We start from the raw sequence: 20,023 nt of genomic DNA on the forward strand, positions 1-20,023 counted from the left end.
AAAGGCTTCTATTCTCTTCTTGTCCAAACTATTTATCATCCATATTTCACTTCCATACATGGCTACAGTTCATACAAATACTTTCAGAAACGACTTCCTGACATTTAAATCTATACTCGATGTTAACAAATTTCTCTTCTTCAGAAACGCTTTCCTTGCCATTGCCAGTCTACATTTTATATCCTCTCCACTTCGACCATCATCAGTTATTTTGCTCCTCAAATAGCAAAACTCCTTTACTACTTTAAGTGTCTCATTTCCTAATCTAATTCCCTCAGCATCACCCGACTTTATTCGCCTACATTCCATTATCCTCGTTTTGCTTTTGTTGATGTTCATCTTATATCCTCCCTTCAAGACACTGTCCATTCTGTTCAACTGCTCTTCCAAGTCCTTTGCTGTCTCAGACAGAATTACAATGTCATCGGCGAACCTCAAAGTTTTTATTTCTTCTCCATGGATTTTAATACCTACTGCGAATTTTTCTTTTATTTCCTTTACTGCTTCCTCAATATACAGATTGAATAACATCGGGGACAGGTTACAACCCTGTCTCACTCCCTTCTCAACCACTGCTTCCCTTTCACGTCCCTCGACTCTTATAACTGCCATCTGGTTTCTGTACAAATTGTAAATAGCCTTTCGCTCCCTGTATTTTACCCCTTGCCACCATTAGAATTTGAAAGAGAGTATTTCAGTCAACATTGTCGAAAGCTTTCTCTAAGTCTACAAATGCTAGAAACATAGGTTTGCTTTTCCTTAATCTTTCTTATAAGATAAGTCGTAAGCTCCGTATTGCCTCACGTGTTTCAACATTTCTACGGAATCCAAATTGATCTTCCCCGTGGTCAGTTTCTACCAGTTTTTCCATTCGTCTGTAAAGAATTCGTGTTAGTATTTTGCAGCCGTGACTTATTAAACTGATAGTTCGGTAATTTTCACATCTGTCAACACCTGCTTTCTTTGGGATTGGAATTATTATATTCTTCTTGAAGTCTGAGGGTATTTCGCCTGTCTCATACATTTTGCTCACCAGATGGTAGAGTTTTGTCATGACTAGCTCTCACAAGGCTGTCAGTAGTTCTAGTGGAATGTTGTCTACTCCTGGGGTCTTGTTTTGACTTAGGTCTTTCAGTGCTCTATCAAATTCTTCAAGCAGTATCATATCTCCCATTTCATCTTCATCTACATCCTCTTCCATTTCCATAATATTGTCTTCAAGAACATCGCCCTTGTATAGTCCCTCTATATACTCCTTCCACCTTTCTGCTTTCCCTTCTTTGCTTAGAACTGGGTTTCCATCTGAGCCCTTGATATTCATACAAGTGGTTCTCTTTTCTCCAAAGGTCTCTTTAATTTTCCTGTAGGCAATATCTATCATACCCCTAGTGAAGTAAGCCTCTACATCCTTACATTTGTCCTCTAGCCATCCCTGTTTAGCCATTTTGCACTTCCTGTCGATCTCATTTTTGAGACGTTTGTATTCCTTTTTGCCTGCTTCATTTACTGCATTTTATTATTTTCTCCTTTCATCAATTAAATTCAGTATTTCTTCTGTCACCCAAGGATTTCTACAAGCCCTCTTCTTTTTACCTACTTGATCCTCTGCTGCTTTCACCACTTCATCCCTCAAAGCCATCCATTCTTATTCTACTGTATTTCTTTCCCCCATTCTTGTCAATTGTTCCTTTATGCTCTTCCTGAAACTCTCTACAACCTCTGGTTCTTTCAGTTTATCCAGGTCCCATCTAGTCTCTTCAGTTTTAATCTACAGTCCATAACCACATCTGCCCCTGGAAATGTCTTACAATTTAAAACCTGGTTCCTAAATCTCTGTCTTACCATTATATAATCTACCTGAAACTGGTCAGTATCTCCAGGCTTCTTCCATGTATACAACCTCTTTTTAAGATTCTTGAACCAAGTGTTAGCTATGATTAAGTTGTGCTCTGTGCAAAATTCTACCAGGCGGCTTCCTCTTTCATTTCTTCCCCCCAATCCTTTCCTTCTCTTCCTTCTCCTACTATCGAATTCCAGTCACCCATGACTATTACATTTTCGTCTCCCTTCACTACCTGAATAATTTCTTTTATTTCATCATACATTTCTTCAATTTCTTCATCATCTGCAGAGCTATTTGGCATATAAACTTGTACTACTGTTGTAGGCTTGGGCTTCGTGTCTATCTTGGCCACAATAATGTGTTCACTATGTTGTTTGTAGTAGCTTACCCAAACTCCTATTTTTTTATTCATTATGAAACCTACTCCTGCATTATGCCTATTTGATTTTGTATTTATAACCCTGTATTCACCTGACCAAAAGTCTTGTTCCTCCTGCCACCGAACTTCGCTAATTCCCACTATGTCTAACTTTAACCTATCCATTCCCCTTTTCAAATTTTCTAACCCACCTGCCCGATTAAGGGATCTGACTTCCACGCTCCGATCCGTAGAACGCCAGTTTTCTTTCTCCTGATAACGACGTCCTCCTAAGTAGTCCCCGCCTGGAGATCTGAATGGGGGACTATTTTATCACCGGAATATTTTACCCAAAATGATGCCATCGTCATTTATCCATACAGTAAAGCTGCATGCCCTCGGGAAAAATTACGGTCGTAGTTTCCCCTTGCTTTCAGCCGTTCGCAGTACCAGCACAGCAAGCCCGTTTTGGTTAATGTTACAAGGCCAGATCAGTCAATCATCCAGACTGTTGCCCCTGCAACTGCTGAATAGGCTGCTGCCCCTCTTCAGTAACCATACTTTTGTCTGGCCTCTCAACAGATACCCCTCCATTGTGGTTGCACCTACGGTACGGCTATCTGTTTCGCTGAGGCACGCAAGCCCTCCCCACCAATGGCAAGGTCTATGGTTCATCAGGGGGGGGGGGGGGGGGGGTGATCCCCATACACTTCTAATTTTCCTGTTCTACTATTAGTTGTATGTGATAAGAAAAACAGTTGAAGTACTCCAAATTTTTTTCTAATTTCACCAGGCTCACCAGCTTGCAAGATGTATTTTGAAGCAAATAATGTGTTTCTTCGCTTCTCCTTGAGCATGCACTCTCAGAATTTTATGAATCAGTTTTTCCGTGATTCACAGTGCCTAAACAAACCCCTGGCAGTTTGCACAACTATTCTCTAATGATTCTTGATCTGGTACAGTCCAGGTTGGCAACATTACTGCAGAATTTGTTCAACTAGTTGTTCAAGCAACTGGTATTACCAAAAATTAAATTTCTGTGGTCAATTAAACTCAAACCACTTTGGATGAATATCCGCAGATGTGTCAAGGGTGGGACTCATTACTTTCACTGCTCAAAGATGGAGTCGTCTTCTGTTTCCGAACAAGTTGCTACTAGTGCTGTCTCCTATATACAACTGTGTAAACTGTAAACAGCTCAGAGACATATCGATTGTTATCCAGTAGGTAATTTACATCATTCAGTAAAGCAAAATAAGACCTGGCTAGGGTGGCAGAACTACTGTGTTTATGTTTGTGGGGGCAGGGAGGGAAACACGCACCAAAATTCTCACATGTGGAGAACTGACATGCTGTATGTCTATATGCTGGTGTTCTGATAGCACAATAGTCAAAATATTAACCAGCATTTTTGTTTGCCAGTAACTCTTGCACTTGCAGTAATTTGCACAAGATGCCTTGTTCATTCTGGCACTTTTTTTTTTAACACTAAATCACAATGACATAACAATTTTTCTCTCAGTTTCACAGTAAGCCTTGGTATCCAGTTCTGCGAGATAAAGGCTGTGTGAAGTTTTCACAAAGTTGATATCTTGTTGTATTGTTAACAATAACGCAGAAATTTTTGTCTAACAACACATTTCCTCATATTGCCAAAGAGATTTTTATTGTGTGCACTTTGCCTCTTCTCCTTTGGGATAGACACTCGAATCCCTCAAATTTTGCATTCAATCATATCTTCTATCAGTACTGTCACTCCTACCTCCATCTCTTTTTCAATAAATTTAATGGCATGCCTCAAAGGCATTGTCAGTAATAACTTTCCAGACATGCACGGTGATATAACAAAGCACACCATTCAAACTACAATGAGGCTGTAGCTGGTCATGACAAAATTAGTTCCCACTACAGCCAGGTCCACAGTTAGCTTTGTCAAATAATCCCTATAACGAACAGTAACAGTCCTATCACATTTCTTTTAATTTATTTATTTATTTATTAGGTTCCATGGGATTTTGGCTGAATGTAACTGGTCATAGAACTAGTCAGGGCAAAGTTTAGAAAATTAAAAAGAAAAAAACTAAAGGAATAATAAATCACTAAAAGACTGAGAGAATGTGCACATAACTGACACATACATAGGAAAGTAACCATTACGGTACCTCAACTCAACCTCTCGAAACCAGTGATATTCTACTGTGTTTCTGTTAACTACTTAACATATTTCTGAGACAACATTCAGATTTGATTTCATTTGTGATACATCGATATGTTTATATTGCAATGATATTATTCTTACGTGTATTCTTTCTTTTGTCACTATGATCTTTGACGTACTTGTAACTCTAATTTTTGGGCGCATAAGCGATTATTAGTTAGTTGTTAGAGAGTCGCACCTTGAGAAGGTCAAGCCTTGGACGTCATGTTGGAAAGACGCATAACGTAGTCAGCTTATAAAATGTGAACTTTAACAGTGAGGAAGATGTTTTCAAGTTTAATCTTCAAGAATGGTTTGTGAAGCGCATCTACAAAACTTTTGAATATACCAGAATAAAACCTAGGCCTCTTTGCATCCAAGCTTGGAATCATAACCACCTAGATTTTCGACGATTGAGCCATGATTATACAACGAGACCAGTGTGGGAAACACGAAAAGATGAGTGCCTAATTTATTCATTATTACATGAAATGACTTTATTAACTGTGCTCTAATGACACCTGCCACATAATAACTTTGTTGTTGCCCGAAAATGCAGTATTTAGCAGCGTGAGCAACACCACAATCGTTATTAAATTTTGACCTTTGTTGTGGTAGGGTTGTTAGAAAGCCTACTGAAAATTAAACCTGATAAATGGTGCATTTCTTTTTGTACACTGCTTAAATAATTGTTATTCAAGTGCAAATAATTCTTTTATACAGTGTTTGGACTCTGAATGAATGTCGCAGCATCCTGTGAATATGTCAAGATTGGCAATAACAAATCCCATAATAGAATATATCTACAGCAATGGGAGAGTTGAGGTATAGCATAAGTTACTTTTATTTCCGATGTTGTCTCATGACTGGCAATGATTCTTATGTATGAGCTACTCAATCTCTAAAAATGGTTTTCCATTGGCAACACAAAACATGTTCCATACTTTTGCAACAAGCTTACATCAATGGCAGACATCTGCAAATACGCACTTCTACTCTGAAATTCACCATAAAATTGGAACAGCTGGAATCTCTGTCCAATCATATTGACTCTACAATTATCTATAGCTAGAAGAGGAACTATTACTGTCAGAATGCCATTGCTAAGAGGACAAATGGATGAGACCCTGTGGGTACATAGTGTCATACTAGATGCTTACATTAAAACATGTTTAGAATTGTCTAGCTAATGGTCAGTTAATGTATAATTATCTGGAGCACAGATTTTAGTCTTAATATACCTAGTTCTGGCATTACAGTTTCTTCTACTGTTACAAATATAGTAAGAAAATTCTGACAGACTGTAAATAATCTGGGAACAAAGAAAACCACTCACTAAACAGCAGAAGCATCGAGACATCAACAGGCACATACAAAAGAAAATGAAAACTTTCCAAGCTTCTGGAAGACATCCTTTGACAAGCTAGAGTACACAAGCTCATCAAAGAATTTCTTCTGAAAGATAGAAAAGTTTTCATTCTCTTTTGTGTGTGCCTGTCACTGATTCAAAGTTCCTACTATTTAGTGAGTGATCTCCTTTACTCCTCCTACCTTATACTGTTATTTAGGCCACAATTTATTGGCAGCTAACACCACATTATAAATTGCACTGACATTAATTTATTTACCATGATATTTCCTTACTTGCACTTTCTTGTTTGACTACAATGCACAGAGACCATATCTCATGTGTGCAGCAATTTACGCAATGAATATGCACTTACATTTTGAAATGGCAAACACCAACTCTCTCTCTGAGCTGAGATGTTCATCCAGTTGTGGAGGACCAACCAAGCAAGACAAAAGTGTGCACAGTCCTTTTCTCTCCACTTCTACAATCACATTTTCCTGCAATATAATGGGGAAAAAAATGGAAAAGAATAAAGGATGAATGCACAAACACTATAATTTAAAAACTGAACAGCATTGTAAAGAACAATGACAATTGCACATGACACCCTTAAAATACAGAAATTGGGTGGTGACACTCAAGCATATTTGCCACAAAATCATCACAAAAGGCAATTGTATGAGCACCCTGCAAAATTACAGACATTACATACATCACCTCATATTTTACTTAGCTATGAAATGACTGTTTGGAGATCCAATACACAGAAAATGGGCACAATTTCCAGAGTAATAATAATAATAATAATAATAATAATAATAGTGTAAAGATGCATTCATACACACTGATGCCCCAATGTACTCACTCGTTAAGTATCTTCAGGATCTGCTTAGACCCTACACTACGAAATGTTCAACAAATCAGCAACTCTATGAACTTAATAGGTCACCTTAAAGACTTTAAGCTTAAGGATACCAACATCTTCGTGAGCTTCAATGTCATCTCTCTGTTTACCAGAGTGACTTTACAAGAAACCTCAGAACTATTGGCCTGAAATTTGACAGAGACCAAACTTTTTAGGCACGTCTTGATGTTAACGTACTTTCTTTTCCACCGTGGCTGCTGCAAGCAGACAGAAGATATGTAGAACATTTTAAGGCGATGCCTTAGAATCAGCCCAATGGAAACCTAGCTGTTCCTTGCAGTATGTAGACGACACCATCATATGGCCATATTGAAGAGACATATTGAATGGCTTCCTCATACATCTCAATTCCTTACACAAAACAGCAGTTTTACCAAGGAAGTGACCTGGATGAAGTGCTCCCCTTTCTGGGTGTCGTATAAAGAAGAGTGGATGGCACATTAGGCCACAGTGTGTACAAAAAGAAGACACACACCGACCTACACCTTCCGGCAGACAGCTGCCACTACCTGATGTGGAGGAAAGGAGTGCTCAAAACATTGGTACATAGGGCTCGCACCCTCTCTGACAATGCAAGTCTCAAACAAGAACTTTAACATCTGAGGGCCTTGTGCTAGAAGAACGGCTACAAAGAGTGGTAAATTCAGAAAGCCCTACGTCCACTATACAACCAGTGTAAACAGAAGATAGCCCTCAGAAGGCTGTGGCCATTGCATTTATTCCTTTTTGTGACACATTATCCACAAATTATTCTCCAGAAATACCAAGTGAAGATCATCTTCTGGCCAACAGCTAAAACACGGGCACTGCTCGATAGTGTCAAAGACGACCTCAGATTAAAGAAATCTGGTGCCTATCAGATACCCTGCCAATGTGGCAAGAGATATAAAGGTCAGATAGTGTGCACTGTCAAAGATCGTTGCTGAGAATGCCAATGGCACACCAGATTGCAGCAGCATAACAAGTTGACTGTTGCAGTGCACTGCCTATCAGAATTATATGGAATGGATTAAAACCACACTAAGGTTCTGATACAGACTGGCTGTGCCGTTAACGAATCTATCAAGATTGAGTAAAGGGAACTGCAAGTCAACCCTGATAATGGTACATCCTTGTTAAGGCCTGAGAAGCTGCAATTATTCTGATTAAGAAGTGGAACTATATACCACATAAACAAACTGACATTGGGAGCAGGTGGAGGAACAGCAGAGGTGCTGCAGCATACATTCCTGGTGCGAACCTATGTCGGAGGTGGGAGGAAATGCTGGACATGGACAGCGGTTAGAGTGGTAGATCAGAGGAAGACAAAAGCATCGCACCAGCCCCTAGTGCTCAGCTCATCAGTACACATAAGAAGAGGTCTCTGGGATGTGAACAGAAGTCAAGGGGGTACAAGGGCAATGCCATGGACTGCTTCACATTACAGAAGACTGTTGTATTACAGAGCTTATATATAAAAGGCAATGTCCTGGCTGACTGACTCATCATCGACCAGCCCAAACCGTGATGGACAGAAGTTTGAAATCTGGAGAAGGTGTGCTTTTATAGTGTAAATGTCATTTACAAAGGGATTTTTCAAAATAGGGGATGAAGGTTTTTTTTAAAAAAAATGTCACTATTGGACCTATGAAAATTGGCATTTGGTTTCTCGGTCAGAAATAAAGAAATACAAGGTTTCAGTATTTTTGGAAATTTCATCCTATGGGGCGAGGGAGGAGGGGGGGGGGGGGGGGAAGTGGGTGAAAGGTGTGAAAACTTTCTTTGAAAATATGTCATTATCAAAGAATTACTAAAGTATTTTTAAAGCTGTATCTAAAAATATTGGTATTCGACTTCTCAGTTAGAAATAAAAAATATGTTTCAATGTTCTTGAAAACTGAGTGCCAAAGGGTGTGAAACAGGGATGAGATTTTTTATGGCAATATTTTATAATCAGAGCATTTTTAAAGCTAAATCTACGAAAATTTAAATTTGGCTTATCAATCAGAAATAAAAAATATATGTTTCACTGTTTTCACACTTATGAGGGTGAAATGGAGAATGACAGTTTTTATGGAAATATTTTACTGTGCAAGCATTTTTGAAGCTAAATCTATGAAAATTTGTATTTTGCTTCTCTGTTGGAAATAAAACATACATGTCACTGGTTTTGGAAATGCTACCCCTAAAGAGGTGAAATAGTGAAACACTTTATGAAAATATTTTATTGTGAAAGCATTTTTAATGCTAAATTTTTGAGAATTGGTGGTTTGGCTTGATGGTTAGAGGTGAAAAATATCTATTTCATTGTTTTTGGAAATTCAGCCTCCAACGGAGTAAAATAGTATCAGACTGATTCACTGACACATCACCCGGCCTTAACTGCTAAGCATAGAAACGTGAAGTTTGGAGAGGGTGTGTATCTTATACTGTAGGCATATTTTACGAAGGGACTTTCCAAAATTCCACTTCTAAGGGGGTGAAATGCTTCTTGAAAATATGTCGCTATTAAGGGAATTTTGAAGCTACAATTACGAAAAATAGTATTTGGTTTCTAAGTCAGAAAATAAAAAAGACATGTTTCAGCATTTTTGGAAATTCAACCACTAACGGAGTAAAACAGTGGGCGAAAGTTTTTTTGAAAATAAATAATTACTAAAGAACTACTAAATGATTTTTAAAGCTACATCTATGACAACCGATATTTGACATCTCAGTTCAAAATAATAAAAAAATAAATAAAAATCTGTGTTTCAGTGTTTCGGAAATTGAACCCATAAGGGAGTGCAATAGGGGATGAAAATTTTTTAGAAAATAGTTTGTCCCATTAAAAAAGTCTTAAAGCTAAATTTATGAAATCTGGTATTTCACTTTTCAGTTAGATGTATAGATATATTTGTTAGGGGATGAATACTGTATCTCCACAAGAACACAAGTCATGATTAACAAAAACTTTGGACTCCAGCAACCAGAATTGCCATTTGGTCAGAAGTACTTTGAGAAGAGAACATGCTTACATGGCCTTAATTAGCATGAAAAGCTTAGAAAGGTGTTGCAATTTATGACCATAAAAATTCTATTATATAAAAACAAAAACCTGCATGCCATACAGCCTATGCGAGCAAAGCAGTGTACGCTAAGGTAGTCTAATGCATAAAAAGGAATATTTGTTTGTCTTCTACACATTCCTGTGCCGTTCAATCAATTATGATGAAACTTTGATGAGTTGATTTACACATGCCTGTGGAGGTTCCTGAAGGGTGGGAGGGAGGTCATGAGGGGGGGAGGGGGGAGGTGTGTTGTAAGAAGCACCTACCATCGATGGTGGTAGAGATGAAAAGGGGCTGACATCTGACGTAGAAGCTTAACTAAGGAACAGACGAAGCAAATTCAGTCAAATTTTGTACACACATTATTTGTATAGAAATACTGTTTGAGTAAAATTCACCAGGGCCTATGTAAAAATATTGGATAATGACCGATATTAGTATCGAATCCATAGCTTTTGGGGTCGTTAGACTTATTTATGACAGTCAAAGTGAAGTTTCACTCCTACCATTAGGGTTAGGAGTGGGTGCAAAGATAATGACATGTCAGCATCTCTCTGTAATGCCTGAAGGAATTTCTACCAAAATTGGCACACACATCATGGGGGCAAAAAGGCATGACAAAAGTATAACTCAGGAATGTCTGGAGCAATTTCAACAAAATTTGGTAATTGAAGGACTAATTATTTGTATAAAACTGTTGTGAGTAAGATATCCATACTACCATTAGTGGCGGGGGCGATGCTGAGAAGGGTTGATGTGAAGATACTCTTCAGTGCAGTATACTGTTTAACAGAGTTGACCAGTATAAAGTTAATAAGCTGCGGCAGATTGTTGAATACATGTGTATCTATTTGCCCAAGTCCTTTCTGTACTAAGTTACTAAACAAAATCTTAAATTGGATAACATGATACATGAATTATTTAGGAATAAAGGAGATGACTCACTGAAAGGCAGAAGTGCTGCATCATTGATAGGTACACAAACAAAAAGTACACAACTTCGCTACCTTTAGGAATGATTCACATGGATACACCTGTCTCTCTACATTCCAAAAGCTAGCAAAGATCTGTACCTTTTGTTTGTATACCTATGGATGAGACAGCAGTTCTGCCTTTCTGTGAGTCATCTCCTTTACCCCTAAATAATTCAAAATTCTCAACTAGAACTTTCCGTACATTACACATGACACATTTAATAAGCTGTGGCAGATTGCTGAATACATGTGTATCTATTTGTCCAAGTCCTTTCTGTACTAAGTTAGCCCCCTTGCAGTCTTTGTTGTGGTTGTGTTTGGCCCCAGTATTGTATTCATATTTTGCATTGTTTTTTGAAACAAAGAGAAGTACTACATCAAATGACATTAATGAATATATGTTCTAAATACCAAGTTTATTGTTATGGTCTATGTGGGATAATCTACGGCGAGCACCAAACATAATTCTTCAAACCCATTATGCCTACTGGAATTGTAGCTCAACTATGATGCTTTATTGATTCTAGAATGTGAATTTTTCACTCAAGGCTATGATTATCTACAGTTCCAAAAGTTTAACACTTTCTGCTTCTCATATTTCATTGTTTCAGTAGAGTATTTCCACAGCTTGCAGAGTTCTATCAGAAATATTGAACTGCATCTACAGAGTCTTGTGAAAATTTAATTATAATCCATATGCTATTTTTTGTTCATATACTTGTATCTTCTGGTAGTGCAAGTGGAATAAAATTAATAAAATTTATATTTTAATAGGGAATATCTAATGGTAAAAAAACAAAAGAAATTGGACAATTTCAAGAACATTAAAATTCCAACAAAACAGGGAAGTATTCTTGAAACATGTTTGTTTCTTGTATATATTAATGACATAACACAGCTATTAAACTCAAAGTTAGTAAACTATACTCATGATACATCCATTATTAGCTGGGGCACTACACAACAGTCAATAATGCAAAATAATATAGAGAATGTTGGCCTGGTAACAGGATATCTTACTACGAAAAAACTGTCACTGATTCAAGATAAGACAATTGTGATGAAGTTTTTTGTTAAATTATAATAAACCTTAAGTACGCATAAGTGCTAAATCAATGTCTTTGGTTGGAACAGCTGATTCGAGCAAAAACATCTATGCACTGTAATGGTGGAGCATATCATATGAAAGGAGTATAGTAGCTAAATCCACAAAAAGATTAACTGCAATGTTTTTAAAATTGACAACTGCAATATCTCCTCTTATTCTAAAAGAAATATCTCCCCCCCCCCCCTCCTCTCTCTCTCTCTCTCTCTCTCTCTCTCTCTGTGTGTGTGTGTGTGTGTGTGTGTGTGTGTGTGTGTGTGTGTGTGTGTGTGTGTGTACTTCAGTCCAAAGACAGGTTAGGTCCAACTCTCCACACTGTGCAAGCCTCTTCACCTCTACAAAACTACTGTAGCCTACATCCATCTGAACTCGCTTATTGTACTTCTGTATTCAAGCCCTGGTTTCCTCTATAATTTTTATCCTCCACACTTACCTCCATTACCAAACAGACTGTTCGTTGATGCCTTGTGCATCCCCCCCCCCCCCCCCACACACACACACACACACTACAGAACAGCACCTCACATTTGTTATTCAACCACTCCATCCACTCGTCAGCATTCTCCTGGGCCAACACACTTCAAAAAGTTCTGTTCCCTTCTACTGCTGGTTAGATCACTAACAACTACAATATGGGATTAAGATTTGGGGTGGGGTACCTGCAAGCCTACATGGAAAATGTACTCATGCTTCAGAAGAGAGCTGTTAGAATAACTGAAGACATACAGCAGCTACAAGAGAATGTAGAAAACAGCATATTGTTTTCAGCTAGTATAATGTAGTTGCACAGAGGGGGTGTGTCTGTGCATGGGAGTCAGGCTGAGGGTGGGACAAATTCAAACATTTATATAATTAAAAGCTGTTCATACTCAGTGAAAGATTTCTGAACTCCACCATCCATAGTACTATTTCTCTGGGATAATTTAAACATATCAGTGGTAGTAAATATTCATTTAATAGTACCTAATGTGCTACCTCAAGTACATATCTATTATACTTGCTTTATTAGTTCATTAACATAAGTGCACAAAAATTACAATTTACAAGACTAAAATTATTATGGGCAAATAAAGGTTATTATTATTGTTGTTGTTTATATCAGAAACAAAGTCCAAAACTGATTCCAGTAGTGCCAAACTGCTTAAAATTCTGAGTGCCCATTTCCATACTCCATTTAAGAGTATAAAAATTTCATCTTAAATTACATATAACTACTGTCTTCTCCCTTTGAAACTACTTACACTGGCCACTTTCACAAGCAAATGTAAACAATTATCAATGCTGAACAAAAGATTATGGGGAAACTGAAAGTGAATAACAAAAGGAGTGGTCACTGAAGAAACCAGGTAGGAGTATATGTGATCAATTTCTTCCTTTAAAAAAAAAAAAACAAAGAGGTAGTGGGAGTAAGAAAATGATTATACCATTTAAAGTGATGATGTAATTCAACCAAATAAGAGGACAAAAAACAAATGAGACACGTCATGCAGAAAGGATCATCTCAATCTTGTCTTGGTATGACAAAGGGGATCAGTTTTTGGGAATGCAAGTAAACAGCAGAGAGGGCTGAAAAACCTATATCCTTTCAGTTCTATTTACAATGGATGTGATCACAGCTATTCATGGTTTAAGACAACATAAACATTTCAAGAAAATGTCTTCACAAAACCACCTTAAAGCAGTTGCAATGCATATTTATTTATAAACAACAAGTTTTCATTGAAGAAGCAACCATCTTCAGGTCATGGGTGATATTACACAATTTTTACAGAAGGTTTCTTGGCATCAAATACACTGAAACTATACAGCTCTATCTACAGAAAAAAGAAAAACAATTAATGCATCATATTTCAATCCACTAATGTATCAAATTAGTTTTCAGGGAAACATAATTTATAAAGATAATAATTCTAGAACATAAATGTCTTTGTCTCCAACAGGTGAGTTGCTTAAGCTGGGATCTTAGTGATTGCCCCTCCTTTCCAACATCCTGTCTTTTTTCCCTGAGAGAGAGAGAGAGAGAGAGAGAGAGAGAGAGAGAGAGAGAACATGCAAGTTCTCCCACCCCTCCAGCTTTTCAGTCTCAAAAATTATCTGATCCATATATTCCCATCTGTCTCCCCTACTGTTTCTCCTCTACAGCTAACCCAAGTACTGTCCTCCATCCTGTCCCTTCTACCTGTCAATGTTTTCTGTATGTTCTTTTCTCTTCCAATTCCGCAGAGAAAGTACACATTTCTTATTTTATCAGTCTAGATAACTTTCAACATCCTTCTATAGGACCACATCTCAAGCTCTTCAATCCTCTTCCTTTCCAGATTTCCCTCAGCGCACAATTCACTACCATACAATGCTGTGCTCCAAATGGTATGTGCAGTTTTTTTGCTTTCAAGTGTTGCTTTTGCCTCCTGAAGGTAAGTATGGGTAGCTATTCTGTCAATCATAATTTAAAAATTTTCTGAACTGCTTTTTCCTTTTGATAGAATATATATTAATGTACTTTATTGTTATATGCCACTATTTATCTTTAAAAAATACAATGCACAATTAATATAAGGAGTAATAACAATATCTATTAAGATTCCTCCCCCCCCCCCATGAACCACAGCTTGCGTGCCACAACGCTACAAATAGCCATTCAGTAGGTGTAACAATGTCTGCGGAGTATCTGTTGAGAAGCCAGACAAACATATGGTTCCTGGAGATGATCAGCAGCCTTTTTCGCAGTTGCAGGGGCAACAATCTGGATGATTGACTGATCTGGGCTTGTAACATCAACCAAAACACCCTTCCTGTGCTGGTACTGCAAACGGCTGAAAGCAAGGGCAAACTACAGCAGTAATTTTTCCCGAGGGCATAAAGCTGTACTATGATGGTGTCCTGTTGGATAAAATATTCTGGAGGCAAAATCGTCCTCCACTTGGATCTCCGGGTAGGGACTACTCAGGAGGACATCCATCATCAGGAGAAACAAAAGTGGCATTCTCTGGATCAGAGTGTGGAATGTTAGATACCTTAATTGGGCAGGTAGGTTAGAAAATTTAAAAATGGAAATGGATGGGTTACAGTTAGATATTGAGGGAATTAGTGAAGTTCAGTGGCAGTTGGCACTGGACTTCGGCTCAGGTGAATATACAGGTTATATATACAAAACCAATCAGGAGTAACACAGGAGTAGGTTTAATAATGCATAAAAAAGGAGGAATGCAGGAAAGCTACTACGAACAGCCTAGTGAACACATTATTGTAGCCAAGACAGACACAAAGCCCACATCCACCACAGTGGTGCATGGTTACATGCCAACCAGCTATGCAGATGATTAAGAGATTGAAGAAATATATGCTGAGATAAAAGAAATTACTCAGATAGTCAAGGGAGACAAAAATGTAATATAGAATTTGATAGCAGGGAAAGGAAGGAAAAATTGTAGGTGAATATGGACTGGGGGGGGGGGAGGAGGAATAAAACAGGAAGTCAGCCAGTACAGTTTTGCACAGAGCACAATTCAATTAACACTAACATCTGGTTTATCTGACCACACTGAAGAAATTGCGAGGAGGTAGGAAACCTCGAAGGTAGTATCTGGATAAGTAGAAAAAAACCAGAGGTTGAGAGTTTCAGGGGGAGCATTAGGCAACTACTAACAAGAATGGAGGAAAGGAATACAGTAGAAGACAAATGGGTAGCTATGAGAGAAGAAATAGTAAAGGCAGCACATGATAAACGGGTAAAAAAACAAGGCCAAGTAGAAATCCTTGGATAACAAAGAGGTAATGGATTAAAGGAGAAAATACAAAAATGCAGTAAATGAAGCAGCTGAAAGGAAATACAAACATTTAAAAAATGAGACTGACATGAAGTGCAAAATGGCTAGGCAGGAATGGCTAGGCGACAACTGTAAGAATTTCGAAGCATATATCACTAGGGGAAAGATAGATACTACCTACAGGAAAATTAAAAAGAGGCCTCTGCAGAAAAGAGAAGCAGCTGTATGAATATCAAGAGCTCAGATGGGAAACCAGTCCCAAGCAAAGAACGGACAGGTGGAAGGTGTATACAGAAAGTCTGTACAAGGAAGATGGTCTTCCAGGCAATATGATAAAAACTAAAAGAAGACATAGATGAAAATGAGATGGGAGACATATTACTTTGAGAAAAATTTGACAGAGCACTGATAGACCTAACTCGAAACAAGGCCCCAGGAGTAAACGACAATCTTTCGGAACTACTGATAGTTTTGGGAGAACCAACCATAACAAAACTCTTCCGTTTGGTGTACGAGGTGTATGAGACAGGAGAAATACCCTCAGACTTTAAGAGGAATATAATAATTCCAATTCCAAAGAAAGCACGTGCTGACAGGTGTCAATATTACCGAACTACCAGTTCAATAAGTCATGTTTGCAAAACACTAACACAAATTCTTTAAAAAATGTAAAAACTGATAGAAACTGACCTTGGGGAAGATCAGCTTGGATTCTGGAGAAATACAGGAACACGCAACACAATACTGACCCTACGACTTATCTTAGAAGATAGGTTAACGAAAGGAAAACCTACATTTATAGCATTAGTAGACTTAGAGAAAGCTTTTGACAATGTAGGCTGGAATACTCTCTCCACAATTCTGAAGGTAGCAGGGGTAGAACAGAGGGCATAAACAGCTACCTACAACTTGTTCTGAGATCAGATGGCAGTCGTAAGAGTCAAGAGGCATCAAAGACAAGTTGAGAAACGAGTGAGACATGGTTGTAGTTTATCCCCAATGTTATTCAATCTGTACATTGAAGAAGCAGTAAACGAAGCCAAAGAAAAATTTGGAGTGGGAATTAAAGTTCAGGGAGAAGAAATAAAAACTTTTAGGTTTACCAAAGACATTGTAATTCTGTCCAAGACAGCAAAGGACTTGGAAGAGCAGTTGAAATGAGTGTCTTGAAATGAGGATATGAGATGGACATAAACAAAAACATGGATAATGGAATGTAGTTGAATTAAATCAGGTGACTCTGAGGCAATTGAACTAAGAAACGACACACTTTAAGCAGTAAATGAGGACTGCTATTTGGGCAGTAAAATAACTAATGATGGCCAAAGTAGAGAGGATATAAAATGTAGACTAGCAATGGCAAGAAAAGTGTTTCTGCAGAGAAATTTGATAACATCGAATACAAACTTATCTGTCAGCAAATCTTTTCTGAAAATATTTGTATGGAAGTGAAATCTGGATGATAAACATTTTAGACAAGAAGAGAACAAAAGATTTTTGAAATGTAGTACTACTGAAGAATGCTGAAGAGTTGACAATTAGACAACATAACTAATAAAAAGGTACTGAACGGAATTGGGGAGAAAAGAAAGTTGTGGCAAACCTGATTAGAAGAAGGGATATGCTGATAGGACACATTCTGAGGCATCAAGGAATCATCAATTTAGTACTTGGGGGAAGTGTATATGCAGGAGGGGGGGGGGATTGTAGAGGTAGACCAAGAGATGAATATACTAAACAGATTCAGAAGGATGTACATTGCAGTTGTTATTCCGAGCTGAAGAGGATTGCACAAGTTTGCAGCAAACGAGTCTTCAAATTGAAGACCACAACAATAGCAACATGAAGATTTCAAGGGTTGAATACTATAACGAATTAGAGGTTTAACACACTTTCAGAATAGAATGAGGTATATAACTACACATTTCCAACAGCTTGCCAGAACATATCAAATGTTTTGAGAGTAATGAAAGGAGTAAAGTTGAAGTTCTGAGTTGTTGATGGGCACATAGACAACTGCCCAGAATTGTATTAAACGTTTTGTGGGAAGTATACAGTAGTTTAAGAGGAATTAAGGCACCTTCCATTAACCAACTACTCTTACTCCACTGAAAAGTGCCCTCACAAGCATAGTTGAACATTAACATTTTAGAGAACAACTATATTTTATAGAAATTAACCAGTATGTACTCTTACTCAGTTAATGTTCTCATTTATATGATTATTCATAACTACTTTTGTATTATAATACACACAACTTTAAATTATTCTACTGTAAAGTGAAGAAAATACATCTTCAGCTTCCCTGCGCATTTCATAGGCTCTTCCAATTAAGGATCTATGGCACAAATATATGATTAAATCACATACCAGCTAGGTCCCCACATTAAATTTAAGTAGAGCTCTATCTGTCTATTGTTTTTGAAAGAACAAAGCCAATTATGCGGTCTTTGAATTCCTGAACAATTACCCCACTCTATAAGGCATTGTCTAATGTTTTCTCTCACTCTCGTATCTTCCATGTCCTTCTAATTTGCCCTCTCTCTGCCATATATATGCCTGTCACTTCTGCACAAATCCTAACTGTTCTACACCACGACGAATACTGGATTAAAAAAAACCTGATTAAGCAAAGGGATAGGTTTTGTAACTCAGTATGGTACATTTTATAAGTCCACATATTTAAGGAGAGCATACTGTTTAGCCTGTATCTTAACTCATCTACCAAATGTGCAACCCAACAGCCTATCATACTGCAGGTTTGGAACACTACATCATCATGCTCAGGGCCTGATACGCAACATACCTGTCACACATTACTTAAATCAAAGGCTACTAATAGACTAATAGTTCTTCGAACAATACTAATAGCCACATTTGGGCTTCATTTGATCAACACATTATTTTTTACTTGCCCTGACATGCACTGTTGCATTCAACACAGTTTTGAGGAGTTACAAAATAAGGCTACAACTTCATGACTACTATTAATATTCAAGTGTGTATCTTCAGCACACAGCTATCCAAAAAACTGAAGGACCAACTGATAAAGCTTGATAAAGAATCCAATCCGGTGTTATCAGTTACTGGACCACTCATCATTTAGTTTTCTGACTTCATCTACTGGACTAGGCAACCAATCCTCACCGTCTTCTGAGCTGAACAGAGCCGTTGAAAGTACGTTAATGCTTGCTGGAACGTCAAATGGGACAAAGGGTACATATTGAGTTGATACATCGGTTCCACTGTGGCAATTCCGTCCCATTCTCTTCTTGCAGATTCGACAGCAAACCTACATCAAAGGCAATTCAACAATATTTTGCTTGTAACAGATTTAAAGGGATCAAACACAAATTCAGCAGAGTAAACCTTTCTTTCTCTGGGGTAGCGTTAAGACGATGCCATGCAAATGCTGAAGTAATATCTAAATCTGATTTATTTCCGTTTCCGTCGCTTGCGGGCATCGCTTCGCACTAGGTCAAGCGGTAAAATTCCACTTAACTATTTACTAGTTACGATAGCACAATGCAACAATGAGCAAGGCCCACTTCTCCTTCAACAAGCGAACTTAACAACACAACCTGACGAGTGGAGTGTCTTTCTAAGTTTCTAATTATATCTTTGACCAAAAGTGAATCTCTTCAGCAGAAGTTAATTAATTGGGTCGTAGATGAAGTAAAGAAGTAAGAAAATAGTGGACAAGTCGTAAAATGAGTCATCAGAAAACAAAGAGAATGAAAACTGGAACAGGGATTTCTGAATAAAGCTTAAATGGTAAAACAATGTAGAAAATATATAACACCTCAAAAGGTAAATATTGGCAGGTAACAGCTATTTCACCACAGACTCTCTACACCGTACGCCACTACGAATTACGTATTCACAGGTTCACTAAGCTTGGAATGTAGTTTCATAAATTACGTATTTTAAGTGTCTTGCCATCTATTAAGACAGATTGCGATGCGGCATTTAATATTTTATTATGACTGAAAAGAAACTTTTATACAAACAAAGACTAGGCCTACTACGCAATGTGATTTGAATAAACAAGACTGCAGCGTCTGTTAGAATTCCTTATTGGAGAACATGGGCGATTTCGCAAATTAAATTTGCATCTTCGGTTGCTTCAAGCCAAAAAATTGAAGATTCTATTTAAACCGGATAAAGCCATTCACAACATTTATATCACAATACATAAAACTTCTGACTCACGAATGCGTGAGCGCCTATGATAAAATGTATTGGGGGATAAGGCCATCCCCAACATCTATTGTAGATAGCCTGGGGAGGAAGCATAGCTGCTGCCAGCGCCACCTAATCGCTATCTGTTAGTGGTTAGCTGGAGGTGACCTTAACCTACCGAGTATAGACTGAAACATCTATTGATTCACTGCAGGTGGTACAGACAGACAGTCTTGTGAACTACTCTAAAGAAGTTTTCCGCAAACTTATTTCAACAACTAGCTAGACAACC

The 20,023-nt window shown here is 37.8% G+C and overlaps 1 protein-coding gene across 1 annotated transcript in view; it reads right to left on the reverse strand.

Annotated features, from left to right (window-relative positions):
• The window catches only part of LOC124607442 (ELMO domain-containing protein 3-like), a 111,718-nt gene extending 92,588 nt beyond the window's left edge, over positions 1 to 19,130 (reverse strand). Inside the window, exons 1-3 of the mRNA XM_047139773.1 lie at positions 18,919 to 19,130; positions 18,697 to 18,841; positions 6,123 to 6,246 (exon numbers count right to left, since the gene is read on the reverse strand). Coding sequence (XP_046995729.1) covers positions 6,123 to 6,246; positions 18,697 to 18,841; positions 18,919 to 19,013 — 364 coding nt within the window. The 5' untranslated portion in view covers positions 19,014 to 19,130. The remainder of the gene's footprint in view (positions 1 to 6,122; positions 6,247 to 18,696; positions 18,842 to 18,918) is intronic.
• Positions 19,131 to 20,023: the final 893 nt, after the last annotated feature.

Source organism: Schistocerca americana, chromosome 3, assembly GCF_021461395.2.
Source record: "Schistocerca americana isolate TAMUIC-IGC-003095 chromosome 3, iqSchAmer2.1, whole genome shotgun sequence".
In the NCBI taxonomy this organism is placed as follows: domain Eukaryota; kingdom Metazoa; phylum Arthropoda; class Insecta; order Orthoptera; family Acrididae; genus Schistocerca; species Schistocerca americana.